Source organism: Pogona vitticeps, chromosome 1, assembly GCF_051106095.1.
Source record: "Pogona vitticeps strain Pit_001003342236 chromosome 1, PviZW2.1, whole genome shotgun sequence".
NCBI lineage: Eukaryota > Metazoa > Chordata > Lepidosauria > Squamata > Agamidae > Pogona > Pogona vitticeps.
The window spans coordinates 164,271,352-164,293,675 of record NC_135783.1 but is presented as its reverse complement, the minus strand read 5'-3'; the positions used below and the strand labels follow the sequence as shown (position 1 = coordinate 164,293,675).

General features: G+C 35.3%; 1 protein-coding gene and 1 long non-coding RNA gene across 27 annotated transcripts in view; one reads left to right on the top strand and one right to left on the bottom strand.

The window, feature by feature from the left end:
* Positions 1–22,324, top strand: part of SUPT3H (SPT3 homolog, SAGA and STAGA complex component) — a 340,265-nt gene that overhangs the window by 45,600 nt on the left and 272,341 nt on the right. For 2 of the 26 annotated variants that reach the window (XM_078378034.1, XM_078378014.1), the window contains exon 2: positions 13,540–13,642. The exons of 23 other annotated variants lie outside the window; for them this stretch is intronic. In XM_078378034.1, the coding sequence (XP_078234160.1) occupies positions 13,641–13,642 (2 nt within the window). In that variant the 5' untranslated portion in view covers positions 13,540–13,640. Of the gene's footprint in view, positions 1–13,539; positions 13,772–22,324 lie in introns of all 26 variants that reach the window. One more of the 26 variants, XM_073004414.2, reaches the window with a different exon arrangement.
* Positions 13,846–22,309, bottom strand: LOC144583685 (uncharacterized). The gene is made up of 2 exons (XR_013537612.1): positions 15,422–22,309; positions 13,846–15,182 (listed from the first exon to the last, which is right to left on the bottom strand). It is a non-coding gene; the product is annotated as an uncharacterized LOC144583685 (long non-coding RNA).

Sequence of the window (22,324 nt, the reverse complement as noted above, 5' to 3'; positions counted from 1 at the left end):
AGCCATAAGTCATTTTCAGCACACTTTAAAGCTCTAGAGTTTTTTTCATCATTGTATGATATGACAGCCTTTCCTCCTATTGCCCATAGGCTTTGCATTTGATTTTCATTCCTTGTAGTTTACCAGGTAAATCAGGAAAGCTTTTATATTATGGAACATTATCTCATAGGAGCCTGCCTCCTCCCCCATGGTGGTGTAGCCGAAGCTCAGGTTTGCAATGTTAGTGAGGACTAGTCCTGATCTCATTTCCTGGACTGGATTATATAAGCTCAGAGCACCCACCTTCCCTGATTTCTCTTTTGTTTTCAAAGGAATGTTTCCCATACACTTTTTGAAATTCTGGCTGTACAAATTACATTGATACAGGAAATAAAGGCTAATAAGTCCTGCATAGTTGCAATAGCAGCTCTGTAGTATTTTTTGCTAATTCAGATGCATGATGTATCATCCATGTCTGACAAAGCTGCTTGTATATACCTTGGGGGCCAGGTTACCAGAAGGCTAGTAGATGGTTATAATGCACAGGTTACCTCCTGTATATTAGATGGTCTTTATTGGTGAATGACTCTCCCTGAATAATATAAGGAAGATGGCTGCTTAGAGAAAGGGCTTTTTCAGTGGTGGCAACTTGGTTGTGGAATGCCTTGCACAGAGAGGATCACCTAGGTTTGCTTTGAAATCCTTTGAATATTAGATAGAACTCAATTTGTTTTCTCAGGCTTTTCATTTCCACACCTTTTAAAACATTGGTGTTTAAATCCTTGCACTTTGTTGTTCCCTGCTGTACATTTTGCCTTTATTTTATTAAGCTGCTACTGTAGCTTTAGTTTGTGTTTTGCAAAATAAATGGTGTTCAACCCATTGGTGTATTGTAAGAATAATGACAATAATCACTTCTACTTTATAATTCAAAATGCTTTCTAATAATTATACATTCTCTCTAATTGGTCAACAATCCTAATTGGATGCTGTCATAGAGGAACTGATGAATTTTACATCTCGTTAGAGGAAAAGAGCCATTAAAAGACAAGGTAGACTTTCCTGCCTTTTTTTTTTGTATTGTGTAGTTAAGCAGAATTATAAGCTGTTTCTAAATTTAGAAAGGTAGAGTGTTTGTTGATTGACTTTTCTTTAGAAAAAGAAAAAAGAAGAGCAGTTGGAGAATTGAGCTAGGTCATTGCTCCCTGGTAAGCATTAGATTTTGGGAAACACGTTAGAGAGAGATGGAGAATGAAGAATGGAAAAAAAATTACTGGTCCAGCTTGAAATTCGAAATTTACATTATCCTGGAGTGAAGGATATTCTAAAGTGTATGTGGTAATATACTAAATGGTCTTGGTTTGTACCCAAGGTCAAACCATGCTGGGTGCTTGTGTACCCATACCTAGGACGCCTACAGAGCTCATCTGTTCCTCTCCATGCCGATTCTTTTTCATTTTTGCACAAATTGCCTTTCATTGGAAGTATCTAAATGCTCATCTCTGCAAAAGAGGGAGGAGAAAGGGAATTGCACTGCACATTGGAAATAAGCAATACCTGTAAAGTGCCTACTGCTAGTGAAGTTTAGGTGCAGATAAAGCCATTTTGAATCAAACATGGGGACTTTGCACAATTGCAGTGTCCTCCAGAAATGCCTCATCTTCTAACTTAATCTTTGGGGCAACTGCAGTGCAGAGTTCATTTGAACATTTGAAAGGAAGAAAACAATTAAAAAAGAAAAGCTAACTATCTTGGGAAGAGAAATTACGAAAGAGCAGTTAAGGACACCTTGGGACAAAACCCAACACTAACCATTTTTCCTACTACAAAAGTTTGAGATCCAACTTCTGAATCTAGTATGAGATCTCTCATCTATCTGTCTACTCTTTAGATTATTTTATTCTTTCTGCTGGGGAAAGAAGACTCAAGCCCTATCTCTGCAGATACAGCATACTGACTGGCTATCATTTGGCTTGATGTGAAAATATGTTTGCCCACCTGTTATACTACAGTACAATGATTGTTCATTCTACACCAACTACAGTATAGCCAAATACACATCCACTCTACCTTCAGAAAAAGAAAGATGAACAATTAAGAGTCAGGTCAAGTGAACAGAATGGCATGTGGTCATACTCAGGGTGTACATGTTGAGACTGACAAAGTATTAAATGCCTGCTCTGATCTCTGGTAATAAAACCACTAACCGTGTTGGAAGGCTGGGTATTGAAGAGAAGGGTTTAGCTAGACTTTTTGTTGACATTCTATTGCTGCAAATGGAGAAGTTATTCACATAGGGAATCAGTCAAAACCCTCCTCTTAATTGTGCTCTGGAGTATTCTGCCTAAAGGATTGCCTCATGCAATTACAACACATTTGCATGACTTCTTAAGAGTGTGTGAAGCTGCTTGAGCATGCCTTGAACCTGGCACGTTGGGTTACTGGGAGCTGCAGTAGCTTCTTCCTCTCAAACTTAATTTCTGCTGTAGTTTTTAGCATGTTGCCTCCAGAGCTCTCTTTTCTCCACCATGATCTCTGTGATCTCTTTTGATATCACAGTTCAGGAAATCCAGATAGTTGAACAGGTCCTCCATTTTATGGGCTGATGGGCTTCTTAACTGACTTATTCTTGGCTAATTTTCACTCTCATCTTATTTGGCCAGGCTTTCAAACATCATAAAATGCTAGTAGTTCAGATGCATTTAATTTTATTATCTGGGGTCAGAGTAAGCTTCTCATAGCTGTCAATGTTGAAGTGCGACTTCCCGCTTTTGAGGACATAATAAACACAATAGTGTGAAGGGTATTATCAAAGCTGAATTCTAAATAATTCATTTTCATGTTCAGCAGAATCACCTAGGATATAGTTTTTAAATACATTTTTGTGATGGGAATGTTTTCAGCAGAAAACATGTATGAAAATAGTACTTCCAGAATTCTGGCATGAACTGCAATTTTCTGGTTATAAACTATGCAGCTCTCCTCTCTTCCCTCTTTCTAGTCTAAACTATGAAAGCTTAAACTTCTGTGATTGGTATATCACAATGCATGTGTAAGCTAAGGATCTAACTTGCATTTATATATAAATACCACAAACCTAAAATTATCTTCCATATGTTTTCATCTAGTTCCAGTGCATGTTTGGGATTTTCACTGTAGTGCTAGGAATGTATAGGAGGGATTACTTTAACTTCTATTATACCTGCACAACTTGTATCCAGAAAAGATCTATGCAGCTAGTCTTTAGCTACTTGATTGGTAGTAGAAAACTACAGAAGGTGAAGAACATGGCCAGAATGTCTTGGGCTACAACTTGTACTGGGGCTCACTGATAACAAGCGGTTATTGTTTATTGATATCTGATTATAGGCATAGGCCAACTTGCTATTAGGGATTTATGGTGGAGTTGTTTACTTGTATAAATGGCAGCGGCACATTGCAGCTAATTAACAAGTTGCTGTATGCAACTTGGCAGGCACCCAGGAATGTGAACTAATTAATGAGTGTCATCCATTAGTTAGTAGCAATACACAGCTTGTGCAATTACACCTACATTGGCTAAGTCCCAAATAAGATTCTGGCTATTATCTATGAGCTTGTGCTCTTATTACTCTCTCATTTATTTCACTTGGTGCAGTGTAGGAATAGCATTTGGTGGATTGCTTTTCAGTGTCCCTCCAGTATAATTAAGTGGAGGCTTAAAAATAATGAAAACTTGTTAATCATCATACTGGAAAAATGAACATATCATGAGGGGTGAGAGAGACTGTCTTTCACCTTTATATATATACTCTACTCTCAAGTTAGTGTATGTGTGTGTGTATGTATATAAAATGTAGACTTCTCAGGGGTGTATCGTATTATAAATACATTAGAAATGTTTTGCTCTGAGGATATGTAGCATTCCTGTAAAGGTTAAATCAATAAAAATGATTTGGCCACATTCCTAAGCATGGCTAGAACAGGTAGCCTGTTGTTTAAGGTACCCTTGAGTTTTTGGATCAGATCATTAGGGTGCAGCAGAAAGGGTTTGTTCAAGGCGTGTTACTCTATACAGAGACTCTGTATTTCTTCTAGAAGGTATTATCAGCCTGAAAGTGTCAGATCATGCATATATCTAAAACATTATCTTCTGACTTTGCATATACACAAGAAAATTGTACTGTGCTTGCTGTAATTTGTATAGATTTTTTAGCACCCGAGAGGAGGAAGATACTTCAGTAATTGATAAGACTCAGGTATGTGAAGGACTGCATTCATCAGAGAAAAGGGCTGGTGGCGGGAGGGAGAAAAAGCAGAAGCAGCATCTTGAAAGTGGCAAGAATATTGGAAGCCAAGAGATTTTGTTGCATTCTTTCAGAACCAAAACACAAACAAAAAGAAAATAAAAAATGTGCTATCCTTTTGGTTCAGATGTTTGCCTTTTCTGCATATGTGATGAAATGTAACTGCTAATGAATAGCATTTGTCTAGTAAAGTTTAGGAACTCTTTAAATGGTGTGTCCATTTTGGCAGAATATTTCTCTACAATGTAATCACATTTTGTCTCTTTGGTGCAATGTTTATATGTCATCTTGGAGCGGTTATAGTTGCAGTGCTATTCTGTAGATACCTACTCAGACGTGAGCCCCGCTGAACTCAGTGGGACTTAAATCTCAAGTTAGGATGTATAAGGTTTCAGCCTTGTTCTGTGTTTATCCACCATATATTCTTTAATGGTAGCTCATAATTGATCATTTCCCAGGTTTGTACTGACATTTTAATATTGATTTCCTCTTGCACCTGCTTAAACTATTCTACATCTTAAGGCTTAAATACTTTCAACATCAGTATTTTATAACGGAAGAGATGGGTGGGAGATGCTTTTTGGATGCATATGAAAAGACAGTTACTCTTTTTAAATAATGTGAGCTTTGAGTAATTACTGAAAATTGTTGAAGAGTAACATTTTTGTTAGAATTGGAATAGCCTGTCTCCTCTTTAAATATATAGGAGGGTCATTCTGCATATGTACAGATGTATATACCCTGCGGATTTGCGTTAGCAAATTAATGTTATTGTAGTGATGTATATATTTATTCAGAAGTATTAAGTTCTTATGAGTTAATTGGAACTTATTTCCAAGCAAGGACAGAATGGGAGTACAGTCCAGTATATATTTGCTGAATAGTTGTTAATCCTTCTCTGTTTCTACTTAAGGAATTGTGTGCACTGTGAACAAAGTATTTTATGTATACAATCACAAAAATAACATACTCATTATATAGAACGGTGTCAGAAAAATCTGTCATGTGTTATATGATTTGTAACAAGCTCACTGTCAATGAATGCAGCAAATATTTAAAAATTCATACACCCAGAGTTTGGAAGCATTAATGATAAGCATTAGTTTGACCAAATTAAGTGATTGTTTTCATTTAAAGACCCTCTGGGATATTACAGTTTAAAATTCAGCACAGTCTTTCGCCTGGTATTTAATTATTGACAAAGAAAAATAGCGTGAAGTATGTTATTTACGCCCTCCACTTTTTAATATAATAAAACCTTATTAAACATATGTGCTTGTCTTGAATTTTTAATGCTTCTAAAGTTTTTTTTTATTTTTAAATTTCACAGAAAAGGTGACAGAATCAATAACATATCTAAACAGAGTGCTAAATAACAAAAAACATTGTTGGCTTCCTGAACTGAGTAGCTGTTGGGAGTGATTTGGAAAGGAAGTGGAATGAAGTGAATACCCTTTATACTGAAAATTCTTTAGGGAAAAAGAGAAAAGATCTACTAATGTGTACTAGGCTATGCTGTCTGTGAAAACAGCACTCTTTGGGGACTTTGCCATTTTAAAGAAATCATTCATTTTTACAATTGCTACACTGCTTGATGCTAAAGAACATTTGAATTCAATTTTAATACTGAATGTAAAATTGGAAAGCTGTTCTTTTGTAAATAGAAGTTAGTGAAGTTTTATCTGAGAGCAGCAAGTAGGATTGATTATTTTGCAGCATGTATAAAGTGTGAGCACCTACTACTTTTATTACATTAGTTTGTTTGTTCTCTGTATTGTATATCACTGAATCTACACCTCTGTTTATTTTAAAAATGTTTTGCAGTACTGTCCTGTGAACCTCATTTGATATCCCAAAGAAGCAATATGGCAGTTGTTTTTGATGGCTGTTTATAAAATGAAAACCAGCTCCATAATAGAAAGAAGCAAACTTTGATAATTGTTCAAAAAGCTGTATATAAATAATTACATGAATAAACTACAGTTTTGGCTAGTATTTTTCTTAAGTGTGTTTGTAAGTCATTTCATAGGTTTTCACATGATTGTAGCAGCGTGCTTTTCAGTTAAATACTGAAATGCTTATATCCTTTGACATTTTTGCTTCTTAATACCAGTTCAGTCAGACATTTTAAAATATTCTACTTTGGTTAAATTTATCCTGTGATAACTCTTTGATTTATATACCAACCTTTATATTTACTTAAATGTTTTAGCATGCTCTTCAAATTTTTTTATAACAGTGTTTCCTGTATGGGTGAAGAAAGTGTGTGGTAGGTTATTTTGTTTTGAATGAACAGGTTTACTCCCTTGTTTAGGACTGTATTGTTGATGTTTGCTTAATTCGACTATTTTATTATCTTTCTGGAAAGGACCCCTCTGTTATAGTTGTGAAACATTAGAACAGGATTATGAGAGTAATTAAGACTACAGCATGATGTGAAAGCATGTGATGTATTAAGCTTACTGAAGCTTTGCCTGTATAGTTTTATCTAATATTTTATTCTTTTCTAAAACGCCCACCCCACTCTCATTTTATGAAAAGCCATTATACAAATAAAAGGAAATAATTTAACTTTTATTAATGTAGACTTCTGGTCATATATTAAAATGCTCTAGTTATATCTAGAGTTGTACCAAAATATGTCAATTATATTTTTAATGCCCTGCTTTTGCTTAGACATTTCTTGATTTCCTACAGTTCAGCTGGACCTTGGGAGGTTTCTCTGTAAATGTACACAAATTGTGTTCACATCTCTTCTTGAAAAGCAATCTATCTGCATAAGTGGACAGCATGGTCGTTTAAATTATTACCACTTATTATTCATAGTGCCTAGTATTTAATGTTTCTGTTAGTGATATGAACTATTCCACTGTGTTCTTGAGGCAGCCGTAGTATTTGTTTCTTACAAGTGCCAGGATTTCATCCTTCTTCTAAACAATGCATCTGTTCTCTATACAGTACATCTATTCTCTGGTTTTCTTTAAGTGAATTAGCTACAGAATATGTTAATACTAGTTTTGTTTTTGCCTGGTTTCAAAACATTTGTGGAAAACTATCATATGCTTACAGTTTATGTGACTTTCTGCTTTGGAAGACAATACTCTTTTTATGACAAAAAGCCAAAATGCTGTTGGTTACCATAGTAAATTGCACTAGAGTAGGCCCATTTAACACAGTTAGTTGCAGTTAGAGTACAGCCTTTTGAATCAATGAACACATGGAGGTTTGGGCTGACTAAATCTCTATTGATTCAATAGACTTACTCTAGTGCAATTTACTATACTGAGCAACTGGATTTTGACCATTTTCTGAATAATTTTAGAAAAATTATTTTTTAATACAAAAAGCCACTAGTACAATAATCATAAATACGCTGTTCCAAGTCCTCCATACAGAGCACGTCACCATAGTCTTTCGAGACTGAAGGATGCCTAATGAAATGATTCATTATTGGTACTACTAGTAGTCATTGCTAAAAAGTTGATCATGTACTTCTCAAATACGTAATATATTTTACATTCTGGTTTGTATGCTTCCAAATAATGTATTTTAGATGGGGAGGGAGTATGATTTGGGATGTAAGTCCTATTGATATAGCTAGAAATTGCACAGAAGGGTACACTTATTGCAGCCTATGTTTATCAAAAATATGCACTAACAATTCATTTTTATTGCATTTTTGCCAAAACGTCTTTGCCACAGGGTTCTTAGGTCTAACATATTAGAATCTGAAAGCTACTAAAAGCTATTGTTAATTCTAGTGGTCCGGTGGGCCAGATAGGCAGGGTATAAATTAAATAAATAAATAAATAAATAAATAAATAAATAAATAAATAAATAAATAAATAAAAGTCCCTGACCTTAGTGAATGTATCTCAAAGAAGACAGTGGAGGAAGTAATGGTTTTTAAGTTCAATTTAATTGTGTGAATTGTTTTAATAATAATTATAGATAATATTCTGGATCCATCTTGTTGGAAATATTGGAAACATAAGAAACTTGATATGAAGATATTTCATATTTCAAAATAATTTTTGGTGTGAAAGTGTATGGTATTTTCTATTTTTTACAATTCAGGTTAATATTGCTTTGATGGGTCTGTGCTATTCAGCGTCTATTAAAAGGAGATGGCAGAGACTTGGTGTTAAACACATTTCTTCATCTAACATAATGGAACAGTTTTGGAAAATGGAAATTGATACAAATTTTAGAATTTTTGTATGCTTCTGATAACACAAGTTAAATCTACAGACTAGCTGCGTAGCTAATAAATGTTATGGCAAAAATCCTGTTGGATGGGGTTCTCCTGGACAACAGGCATAGTGTCGTTGGTGGTGGCAGACTGCCCCCGATTAAGTTTACTTTTCTGATTTCAGTGCACGTGCCTTTGCTGTGTTGTGTGTGAGCTGTGCAGATTCCAAAGGTGTGAAATGAAATTTTTAGTTAGTGGCAATCTGCTGCTGGCAATAACATAATTTCTATTGCATGGGCAGAGCTGTACAACAGGCTTTGAGCTGAAGTGTAGCATTCAGTGTAAATATAGATGAATGATTTTTTTTAAATCAAAAGAATTGCACATTAAAAAAAACCCAAACTACTCCTTCTCTGTTGGCTAAATTTCAAAAGTCAGTACACAATTCCCATTTCCTCTCTTGTATCCACCTCACTAAATCTCTAGGGGAATTTTATAATGAAATAGGAAGCTTGTTAGCTACATGTTGAAGTCTAGAGCAGCAAGGTGAATACTGAGATGAAGACTTTTAAAGAGAATAGGTGTTTATCTTTAGTCATGAACACACACTATTGTGGGTTTGTGTGTGAGTGTGAGAGGTACAGAGTCATGATTAAGCAGTACTTTTACTGAGAGTGTTAAAGCAGGTTTGGGAAGCATATAAAAGCTATTTTGCCTGATCTGATGTTTAAAATGAGCATGCGTAAGGGGGTGAGCTAATGGGTATGATTTGGCACGGCACTGCGTATGAGTAAGATGAGTGGCTTCAGTGAACTTAACGATCCTAAACTACCTCTGTTGATTCACTTTTTTTGATTAGGGTGTAAGATTGGTTTGGTTTCATTTTATTTTGAACATTTCCTCTTTATTTTCACATGATTCTCCTGCTCTTGTGTTACAGTTTTATTGCACTTGAGCACTCCTTACGATATGCAAAGAAGAGATCAGAAATTGTGTTCACTCAGTTGTAATCTGTATATAAAGTTTTTTTAAAATAAAAAGCAATATGTAGTGTGAAGCTGAGGATGCCTGATGCAATGCAAAGTATAAGCCAGAGGAATTTAATGTAGAATGGCAGCGTAGAAAAAGAAACTTAGTGCTGCAGACAGCTACTCTGCTTAAATGTTAAATTTCAAATCCTCTTGAAGTCAATGGGAGTTAAGCTGCTTAATATACGATAGTGATAGCCATTGGCAGTTAATATAATTGCATTATAACAAATCCGTTCATACTAGTTGAATTATACGGATGCTGTGGCGGTCTGCTGTCTGTAGAATTGTAAAACTGAGCTGTACCTTGGCCGGTGGAACTTCCAAATCAGCCCACATAAAGGATTGCTTCCTGAGAGCCATGGTTAAGCATGGATTCGAACCCAGTTTCCCATAGCCCTAATCATCACTCTATCCACTACACTACATAGGCATCCCTTATAAACAAGACTATATTAAATGGGCAGTTTATTTAATGTTTTATTAATGGTATATACTTAAAAATCTTTTTTTTTAAAAAAAAAGTCATCTCCTGCAAAAAGTGTGGGAGTTCACTGGATATCTCTAGTGAGATCATTATTTATATGCTTCTACCTCCAATTTAAAGAAGGAACGTGGAAGTGTAGAACCTGTGACATGCTCAGTGTCTGTAAAAGCTGGACCTGAACAGATAGTGTTTAGCTTGATGGGGAAAATGTCCATGTAGAGACTTAAAAGTAGGGATGGGGAACCTCTGACCTCTGGGCCAAATTCAACCTGCCAGTATGGCCTTTCCTACCTTTGGGGCCTCTGGAAGTCCCCATCTCCACTCAGAGCTTTAAAGCAACATTATTTACTGTCTACACATCTTTTCTATTATTCGCTTGAAGGCAGGATAATTTTAAGCGGAATGGGCCTTTTTTTAGGCTGGAGTTCAAAAACAAATTTAAAGTGTTCCGATTAAATTCATTCAAAGGCCATTATTAGACCACCTATAAAGAAATCACAGTACATGGGAGGATTTTCAGCAGTGCTTTAGCATATTAAATTGGGGTGGCAAGATATTTTAGGGTTTCTGGTAGACTGGTTAATGCAGCCTACCATATTTGACATTTGTTCAGTTTATAAAGGAATTTGAGGTGTTATCCTGATTTTGACTTCAGTTTTCAAGTATACACTGGTGCATCATTAATCATAGGAAATGCAAAAATAAATAATATAGTTCCCTTGGATTTTTCATGTGAATACTTAACTTTTCCTCTCTTTTTTGTATATACAGTTGAGGTATTTTGATAACCCTTAACCTTTACTTCAACAAGGAGGTACAGTATAAAAATATTACCACAAACTTCATATGAGCAGCTCTCTCTAAGAAAACTTCTAGATGAATATTTATTGGGAAAAAAGCAAAAGTTTCTATACAGACCGACTTTGCTGAGCCTCATTTCTATATTTTAGACCACCAGTGTATAAAATTAAAAGCACATGGATTTTGAATCACTAGAAAAGGTTTTTAATTGATTAGTGCTGTATGAAAGTATTGAAGTAGAGTAAGTTTTGATTTGTGAATGGTTCTATTCAATAAAGATTAATCCTGTATGCCTGATAAAATCTTAGCCTTTCCTACGAATTAGCTTTTTTCACTTACTTATTTGTTTAATTATCAAATATTTTGATGTTCTTTTAACTAAATAAAACATTTCCCTTTTTTGAGAATTTTACCTCAGATTGTGGGATTTGAATAATAAGCGAAATTTCAATACTTACAGGATCAATAAACAGACCATTTTATTTTGTTCTCTATGTAGCATTTCAGATGTTTCTAAATATGAATGACATGAAATAACAGTATTGTGCTAGAAAAAGATAAGCCTTTAGTGTGACTAGAAATCACAGTCCCACTTAGAAGCATTTCAAAGGACTTCAGCATTTTTGAATGGAAATATTTAACTGTGTTACTTCGTTTTTGTTTCGGAAAGGACTGGTTTATTGTGAAGGTAGTACCCTGTTTCCCTGAAAATAAGACAGGGTCTTATATTAATTTTTGCTCCAAAAATGCATTAGAGCTTATTTTCAGGGGATGTTTTATTTTTGTCATGTACAACCATCTACATTTATTAAAAAACTGTCATGTCATCTCCTGGTTGCTGCACAGTGGTGCAGTTCACTTAACTAGGGCTTATTTTTGGAGTAGGACTTATATTACGAGCATCCTGAAAAATCATACTAGGGCTTATTTTCAGGTTAGGTCTTATTTTAGGGAAACAGGGTAACAGGGTAGCAGTGTATTTATTCATGTGATAGGAATACTTTGGAGTAAATGAAGCAGATTGGGAAATCATATTAAGAATATTGTTAAGAATATGAATTTTTATTAGTAGATGATGAACTTTGATTTGTCTGATCAGCATGACACACACACACACACACACACACTCTCACACACACACACACAGAGAGAGAGAGAGAGAGAGAGAGAGAATTTCTGAAAAGTTGACCTCCCCTTTCAGTTTGTACCTTGGGCAGTGTCTGCTAACAGCAGTATGGGAATGAACAAGATAAATATTGGAGGAAAGTTTTTAGTTCTTTTACACATTTTTGTCTGCACACATTCTGGAAGATCAGGTGTAAATGTTGGGCGTAATCTTTTTCTTCACAAGACCCAGTGAAAGGAATAGGGCTGTGTAAGGCTTCTGTTCATTTGAGTGAATGCAGTGGATCATGATCATGAATTTGATATTTCATTATATGATTACTGTTGCTGCTACTGTATGTGCAGTAAATTAACAAGTTTAATTATAAGTAGGTCAAGATATAAGTGTTAACTTTACAGTTGATTATTACACGGAGTATTTAATATACAAATTGCAACTACTGATATATTTATATCTTCTCCTGTCATGAGGATTTTTTTAAGGTTACATAAACTGATACTAGTTTCAAGTGGAGGAAATTTGATATTTCCGTTCCATCCTCAATATTAGTCTTTGTTATTTCATAACTGAGTGCTGATAAATTTGGCTGATAAAGTCTAATTATATGAGGTGCAGCTGGACAGGTTACCAAATTAAATGCATATAGTCTAATGCTGGACCACATGATAATGTGAATAAAACGTTTCCAGCTACATGAATTGGAGCACTTCTTTCACATGTCAGCTGTAAATGTCGTATGTCTGGATGATTGAACTGGCTAATACTTTACTGTTAATAATAATTGTGTGCCGTCAAGTCAGTTCCAACTTATGGTGACCTTTTCCAGGGTTTTCTAGGTAGATAATACTCAGAAATGGTTTACCATTTCCTTCTTCCGTGTAGCTTTCCCATGGCTACATAGACTGGCTCTTCTGTTAGGGAGGCACAGTGGGGGGAATTGAATTCCCAGCCTCTGGCTCTGCAGCAAGATACCTGAACCACTGAGCTGTCCAGCCAGCTACTCTTCTGCTACAAAACAGCAATAAACAGGAACAAATAGCTTAAGTCTAACGAAACATTGCCATCATTAAATTGTCAGGAGCTTATAATATCCTTTCTCTTAAAATGTTGTTACTTTTGTGTTTGTAAGGACATATTTGCTTAGCCAGTCTTATTTTAAGTGTTACAGATTTTGAAGGATGTTTTGCCCATGTCCAGGACCTTTCAGGTAGTTTCAAACTGTGTCTCAAAATAAATTAGGCAGTCACCACTGCATGCTTTTCAATTTTAGCCAGGTATATTTCTTGTGATCTCTTTCTGAATGTTAAAAGCAAAAGAAACTCATATATATGTAAACTGTATTTCCCATTGTAAACACTGGGATAATGTGGTCTGGCTACATTTATGCTGTGCTTCATTAAAGCACAAGTTTGGATAGGAAAAAAAATTACCTGCCACTTTAAAAATCCTTGTTTTTCTGTGCCATATTTTAGCACGCTAGCTGCCTAATTACAGTGTAACTCAGTGTGACGAACTTGCAGAGAGTAGGTTTTGAGACATAGGCCTATGTAATGCATCTGATGTCTTTGTATATCAGAAATTAAATAGGTCTCTCTGTTCCATGAATACAAATCTTGCTTCATATCTAATTGTGCTCACAGATTGCAGTGGATTCATATGCTTCAACAAGAGCCAGTTGAAACGTGTGAAGTAGGAGGGGTAAAAGGAACTCCGACCATCAGCTAGATGGAATACAAGCTCAATGTAGGTGCATACTCTAAAAGCATTTCAAGCATGGATCAGGGTATTTTCCCCATTAGAAGGAAAAAGAAAATTCATTGTTTTGCAGCCCCAATATAATTTTGACCAGATGGACAACATTAAGAAAATATTGTAAGTGTTCTGAATTTTGTTTCTTTCTATGTACGGTATGTTGATAATGTTGTTGAGATATTTTAAAACATATATTTTTGTAGTGTTTCTGTGGGAGGAAAATCCCTTGCCATGGATTTAAAGTAGTTATGCATAGCTTTTGAATTTTAAGCTGTTTTTGTTTTTTTAACTACATCTTTAGAAACTATATCTCAAAAACATTGTAAGCTCTACAGGGGTCAGTGGAGTTATTTAGTAATATTGTATATTCTTAAACAAAACCTGGCAATCCTTTATTTAATGTGGTACTAATATATGTACTGACATAATTTCAAAAACAGATCATAGATGGGAAAGATCAAAGGGCTGTTAGATGTGCAGTTTTATAGCTTGGGAGTTTTCCTTATGCAAAGACATTGAAAAGGTGGAAAATATCTGATGAGTTTACCTATTATCCCATGATAGTATTTTAAGATATCTGTTTTAAAGAGTTTCTTTATACACACTACTGCACGTGAAGAATTACATTGATCTATGCCTTTATTCTGTTTTGCCGCTTCCTAATTTTGATGCCCAAGAGTTTCTCAGTTTGTAGGTATACTTGTTCGGAACAGCATGACTTAGTCCTTTTAAGTCTTGGTGCATTTGTTAAAGAATATAGTAATTATGTAGAGAACAAAAACAAAATAAGAATTTAAGATCTCTAAACATATATTTAGCAAATACAGTGATACTAACTGTACTTGCTTGTAGGTAAGCTTCAAATGAAATTAGTAATACCTGTTTGTGTGGAAAGCAGGAGACCAGTTTCACAGCATTAAGGGAACCCGCATAAGAGAGTATGGCTAGATGTTCATTTCTTAATTATTTCAGTTTTTAGATCTATGTAAATCAGTTCCATTGGTCTTCTACACTAATTTGGCTATTTTGTGACAATCAAAATTGGAAATAGATGCATCTTACTTGCAAGTCCTTTGTGTGGTATACATGAAAGTGATGGCTAACACAGCAAGTCTACATTTTGAATGCTCATCTCAAGTCCTATGCTTTTTCCATATAGATGTATCATTATATAGAGAATTGTAAAAAACAAAACAACACAAAAAAACACAGCACACCTGCTGCTTAGGTAGTTGTGGAGTTAGTAGCCTTTGATTCGGTTTCTAATTTCTAAAAAATTGTCACTGTTATGCTCAGTACTGCTTTTGCTGTGATCAAGTTTTAAGTTTTTTAAAAAGTTAATTATATAAATAGCAAACAGTTTTGACAATGAGCAGTATTTCATAGTATTTGAAAATGCAAACTTACCCCAGAAGAAGTTTTGTTGACAAGGTGTCACTGAGCTGAAGAGACTGTTTGATGCCATAGCTTTCCCTGCCTATCACACAGCGCGTGTGTGTCTTCTGGTGCAAAGACTGCTTGAAGCCTTAAACTGAAATCACAAACCATAGCCAAGCTTTATTTTAGTTTTACAGCATGGTTGGTGTGCAACAAAATCTATATGTTCTTCCTCTCTGCCAAAAAGTTCTGAAGCCCAAGAACATGGGAAAAGCAAGAAAACAAAACCAACTCTCCCCCCTCAAAAGGGGGGGGGGAGACATAAAACAAGCAAATATTAGATAGGATATAGATCTATTATTACTGAATAGACTGTGGTTTGAGAACACTTACTGACTGTGTTGGTCTCGGTGGCTCCTGGTGACCTGTTGAGATTAACCATTTAAAAACCAAAGTCTTCTTGCTCTGTCCTTTTGGAGAAAGTTTGCACCGCACTTGTGGTTCTGTGGTTGTTTGTGAGGCGAATGAAGCATTCACACAATCCAAAAAAGCAAAAGCTTTTAAAACTCCTTTTTTTTGCTTGCACTGTTACTGGAGAGACAGAATCATGTGGTTTCTGACATCATAGTAGTCAAGTAAAGGGGGACTGCCCAACACTGTGGCTTTTCCTTTCCTCCCCCTCTTAAAAGTTTGACAAAAGGCCCGTGGTAAGGTCCTTCCTGGTATCCAGAAGGCTTTAGCTTTTTAATTTTTCTGACTCATGAGGATTTGAAGAGCATACAAATGCTAAAAGAGTCTAAACTCCTGTGCCTTGAAAGCATATGGACAGCAGAATTTCATTTATGCTCTCCCAGTTTCTCTGCCTTTTTCTTTCCTCTCCCTCCACCCAACTTTTCTACTTTCTTATTGTGTCTGTGAAGGAGAATACCAAAATTGGCACAAATGTCTGTGTGAAATTCTGAACAACAGTGATGATTTACAATAATTTACATCTTTGGATTGTATCACGATCTTTGGGTCTGCTTCAGATTTGCTGGGTAGCTGGATTCCTTCTGTTTTTCTTTTTCTTCTTGTCTTCCTCTGCTTGTGAATCTGTAACTCATTGTAAGAAACTTTACCTTTCTTTAAGTTCTGCTAGCAGACTGCTTACTGAGGCTGTGTTTTTGGGGCTGTAATTGGCTGTCACCGAAGTGTTAGTCTGGGGATTCCTTTGCAAACTTTAAATCATGTCTGTCTAGTTTACGTGCTCCCCAAGCTAGTTGGCAGCTTTATGTAATGAACATTAAGTGCAATTATGTGCCAGCTTTTTCTGTTTCATAGAGAACCTGTCATCTGCATATTGTGACTTGCAGATTTTTCAGAGACTGGGAGGATGCAGAATACTGTACAGGAAATTTTATATTATTTGTGATAGTGAAGTTGAATGGTTAATGGTAAAATACGTAATGTATTATAGAATTAAAAATGAAACAAAAAAGAAACCCAATACTGTAACCAGATTTCAGCATGCAGGAGGAATATGCTTGTGTTGAAAGTGAGTGCAAATCTGATTCAGATGCTCTGCCTGAGCAGATTCACACATACATAGCTGCGTTTCTGTGGTGCCAAAATATGATTATCTGCTGAAGGTTTTAGCTGCATTAGCATACATAAAATGAGGTTGGTGTTCTGCCTACAGTTTATGCCTCAAAATAATTGAGCTGACTGACAAATAACATGCACTCCCATTGCATGTTAATATTTTTATTTGTTCATTTGGACTTGGGATAAAAATGGAAACAACTGTCTGATTGCTGTCTTCCTTCAATATGTGTCACCATGTTTAAAATGTATTGTCTAGTTGACCTCATCCTACAAGATATTAGATATTCATTGTTTTGATGGTCTTTGGGCAAAGAGTGTAGCAAAATACCTGAAAAAATGATGTTGTAAGGTATTTTCCTGCCTTTTGCACATCTCATTTCTAAGTTCTATTTGGATGTTGAATTTTTACATGAACTCAAGGAAAACAGTGCCTACAAATGGCAAATAAGATAATGACTAGAAATGTTGTTTCTGTGTGGACTTGTAAAGCACATGGGGATGAAGATACAGTATAATAACTAAGATGCAAACCTACTGGGAAAAATATGGTTAAGGATTTCTCCCCAAATGATTTTGATCCTGATCTTTACGTCTATGTATAAAGATTCCCCCTCCCCCAATACTGTATGTAATAGGCAATATATTTTTAAGATATTCACAGTTACCTGCTACCCCAACCCACTTAAGAGCAGCATCAGTTAGAATTCCACGTAAAATCAACTACTTGGAATGATAAAGAGATTAAAAAAAGAAATCCTAAATTGAAAAATACCCCAGTTAAGCCTGTTACACACACATGGTACTTCCATTCGATGTTGTTCAATATTAATAGAACAGCAGTTTAGATTTTTAGGTGCTGACAGTTTATACTTAGGCATGATGCTTTTGAAAAAGCCCTATTAACAGTGTATAGGATTTTCAGCCTTGCAGTTCAATCCTGTCAGTGCCTACTCTGAAATAAACCTTACTGTGTTCGGTAGCATATACGTCTAGGTAAGTGTATATAGGATTGTAGGCTTGATAAGTGGATTCTGTCTGTGATTATCTCTGTGATTATCTGTCACATTTTCTTCAACTGAAAACTTCAATAAGCAAATCTATATGTTCAGAAAGTACTTTGAAATTTGTAGTAAGATGTTGGTATTTTTAGTTTCTTTCAAGATCTCTCACTTTGACATATAAAACAAAGTTAAGCTTGACTTTTTACTGAAATCTGCAATTCTTGTAGCAGTGTGACTGCTTTATTTTGAAAAAAATGTCCTCAGTATGACAGGATTATTATTTTTTTAATTCCACTATTTATGTAACCGTTAGCATATTTCTTTTTTTTCTTTTTATATAGTTTTCTTCTTGTTATGATTTTGGGAGCCAGTGCCTTGATTTTGAAGTTCACTTTGTCTAGTTTCCATGCTGAAGGAAGTGAAATGTTTCTGAGTGTAAAGAAAATTAGTATCTTTGCTACTGTGTAGTGGAGATAGACGTGCATTTTTACAGTTGCTTTTGCATTCATTTGATGTGTTGTACTTTTTGTTAATTTACATTGCATTAGTAAATGTTGGAGAAAATATGTTTTAAAAGTGAGCACCATTTCTTATAAGGTGCACACGATTCTTCATGTTTTAAGTGTACATAATTCTTCGTGATTTGTTTTCTATACAATTGCTTGTTCTTTGTAGAAAAAGAGAAAACATTTTGTCCTTTTTATTTTAGAAGACAACTGAACAAAGGTAAAGATATGGGATTTTATTTGTAAATTGATAATAGTTATCATTCATCTCTTATAGTTCCTGAGTAAAACAGTAAAACAAACAACATTTCTCTTAAGAAATGGCAGTACTGATGTCTGGAGATTTCTGTCATAGCTTGGTTACAGTAGCTCCAAAGATGGACTTCTTCATAGTATTTTTTTTCCTTGACCGAACATTTAAAAATTCTGAATTGAATTTTCCAAAATTGTGTCTCACATTAAATGTGAAAATAATTAAAATAACAGGTCTGTTAATCTTGTATTGTAGCAGGTGCTGATGGACATCGCGCTCCACCTGATATTAAAAGCAACTGCAAAGAAGCAATCAGTGCAGTTGGGTTTATTTGGCCGTTAAAATGATGAACAAGGTGGCTTTCCCTTGTTCATGTACATTGTATAGTTAGTAAGTTGAACTACATAATTTTTAATCTGATTGGAAGATCTTTAATTGTCAATTTGTGTTCGACAATTATTCATTTGTCTGTGTTCCCTTTAAACAATGTGTATGTTGTTAATGTGTTTCAGAAAGTGTATTTGTTCTGAAATAGTTTGTTTTTATAACAAGTTTAAATAGTCTTTTGATTATTTGAAATGTCTCTCTTGTATCATAGCTTGTAGCTATTTACATAAGTAAGTACAGTACAGTTGTATAGCCTGCCCTCTTTTGCCAACTTGCAACATTCGCTCTTTCAACTTTTACTTTGTTAGAATCAGATGCATAATTTTAAACAGAAAAAATGTTGGAGCATGACTTTGATACATAAATCAGATGTAAAATATTCTCTTATTCTCTACTTGACAGATGTTATCTTATAATTGTTTCCCCTTAATTTATTTTGAATATTATTCAAACACATAGTATATAATTACAGTCTTTCAGGATTTTGCATCAACATGTTTCTCCATGGATTTGAGTTTCCAATTTTGAAATAGATAGGCTATTACCAAGAGTTTTCGCTTATCTTGAACCATTTTACCAGATGGCCAAGCAACTAATTTAAAATGACTTGCTTTTTGTATTTGGTCCAAACAGTGGTACCCTAGATCTTCCCACACTTGTCTGTCTGTCTGTTTGTCTCTCTGTCTGTTTCTCTGTCTCTGTCTCTCTCTCTCTCTCTCTAAATTTAGGTACATTTCTTCCCTGCTTTTCCTGAAAGATCTCTTCTTTAGCTTTAAAAAAAAAACCTCTGGATGGTAAGAGCTGTTTGACAGTAAAACTAACTGCCTTGAAGGGTGGTGCTTTCCTGCACTTGAAGCTTTTATACCAAGGTTAATGATAATTTGCCAGAAATGTTCTAGATGTAGATTTCCTACATCACCAGGGGGTGGACAGGTTGATCCTTAGTGTACTTTCCAATTGTATGGTTGTTTTATTCTTCCCCACTTTATCCTCACAGCAACCTTGTGGGGTAGGTCACATGGGAAGACTGCCTGAATCACTACCTAATGAGTTTGTGGGCTCTCAGCAAGCTACAGCCTGGATCTCCCAAGTCCCATTCAAACCCTAAACAATATTATCTTGCTACACTGCTGCACTAGGAAAATCTGAAGATTTCATAAATAAATGTTGAAGAAATACTAAAAATACTTTCCTGGAAAAATACTTTATTTCTTTGATAATTATTTTTCTTTCTGCTTATATATTGAATATATTGAACAAAGATCAGCATGTAATATTATGAAGTAGACTTGCAACACATTTCAGGAAGGTTCAAGTGCTTTTTCTCTTCCCCTCTTGATTTCTATGGTGCTCCTATGTATGGTCAAAAGGGGAAGGAGACATAATCTCATTTGGCTGCATACTAACCAGGTGGAGTGCATCTTGTTGTGCTGTCCTTCGTGTATTCAATCTATCCATTGGAAGAGCATGGAGTTGTGCCTGCATATCTAACCCCTGACCTTCACATGTTGGGCAGAATATACTGTAAATATAGACTTTTTAAAAAGTAAAAATGCAATACTGCAGTAAGACATGCATCCCAAAATGTGAATCTCGGGGGGGGGGCAACCTGAGAAGTTTGCATGCATTTAGGATGTGGAGGTTACAAGCTCAGTATCCTTCTGTGTTGAATGAATATGTGGATGAGAAAGTGAGAAGTGTATTAGAATTACAGTATGTTGTGGATGTATATGTGTTCTGCTTAAGGTTGTGATCCTTGTTTCACTGGAAAACGGGTGGTTTTTGAGGAAGTCTCCAAATTCCCATGTCGTAATGGCCTGGGCTTGGGAGCTCTGATGACTGCTGCTTCCTCAAGACTCTTGACTCCTTCAGCTGGAACTTAGGAGTGAGCAAAGTTAAGAACTCTCCAACTTGTATTCTGTTTTACTTGGCTAGGGCATAAGTAGAGTATTTTGCCTCCCAGCAGCTTCCAAAGTAAAGGAACCACTTATGTGAGTTTTCTGCTCACTAAAAGAGAATGCAGCTTGGCTTCAGGGAATTGTAGGCATGGGCCCTGTATTCCAGTTGTTGTTCCCTTAATGTGCAGTAGACTCCTGGTTGTATTGGTGCAAGGTTTTCACACTGGTGTCAGTTATCAGACAATAAATATTTTAACCCTGTTAGTAGTTTCGCCCATTGTGTGGTTGTGGCAAGCCATTTCTCATTTCTGTCATTTCTAAGCATGGAGTATATTAATGACTCTGCCTCAGATGCTCACTGTGAAAATGAATAACTTTGTTAATCACTTTGCATAATAGAAGTAAGGATAATCAAATCAGTATAGAAATGTGCAATAGAAATAGTGTGTGTGGGACAGTACCTTCTGTTACTATTTTTTTCTATGCTGCTGTACAGTATTTCTGAATATTTTAATTTTAAGTATAGGCATAGCACAATCAGTTAGTTTATCTTTTTCGCTTTTATTCATCTTATCCTTCTTAAAAAGCCTCCAGTCTTGTTTTCCTTGCAAGGGGAAAAAAAGTCAGCTTGCTCAAAATATGGGAAACTTGTCTCATATAACAGCTGAGGATGTGGCTAGGTTAGAGCAGGAAACAGCTACCCACAATGCAATGTTACTTACACTACCACTTAATAAAATTTATTTCAAACATGCTACTGACAAAACCAAAGAAAAATAATATCCAAACTATGCTAGTTAGTACTCTAAAAATATCTTGGGAAAAATGAAAGTAATCTTTCTAGAGTCTTTTTGCACAGTGGATAGACTACTGCCAATACAGGCATTTTCTTAGTAGCTGGTGGACTGAACTATTTTTAGATAGCCTTCACATCCTTAGGAAACTTGCAGTCTTTTAACCTACGTTCAGCAGTTCTCTTACATACGTAGTTGAAATACCAAAGTGCTGGTTCTGAAGAGGTATTGAAGGTGTAGATTATGAATAACTATGTTATATAAATGGGCTATATGGATTTATCGTTTTTAAATATAGTCAGTGGTTGTATACTTTGGATTACTTTATTTGATCATACAGTTATCTCCTACCATGAATTTTTAACAGTTCAATGTTAAATGTTTTAGCCAATTTATGTTCTGATATGAAATAGTTTATTTTAGAGGGAAGAGCAAAAAATCCCTTTAAAATATCCATGAGTGATCTTTTAGGACTGTCAGCATATTTTTCTACAGTCAAGTCATATGAATTTAAGAATATAGTTAATGAAAGAAGTCTCTTAAAATGCTGGTGAGGCATCTAAAAACATTCTGGTGTGAGATCATTGAATCACTTTGTAGATATTAAAATAAAGGATAATAAAAGAAATAGCATAGATATTCTATATGTGTGCATGCGTGCTAAAGAATGAAAATGTTAGGGACAATTCTCATATAGAAGAAGGATTTTCTCTGTACTGAAAGAAATCTTATCAAGAACAGCTGCTGCGGTGCTGTGGATCCTATCCATGGACTCATGGTGGTCTGCTGAACAACGTTCTTCAACTTTGACAGGTGAGACAGAGACTCTCCAGTGCCACTGCTTTGGATGACTCTAACTGTGGTTGGAGAAAG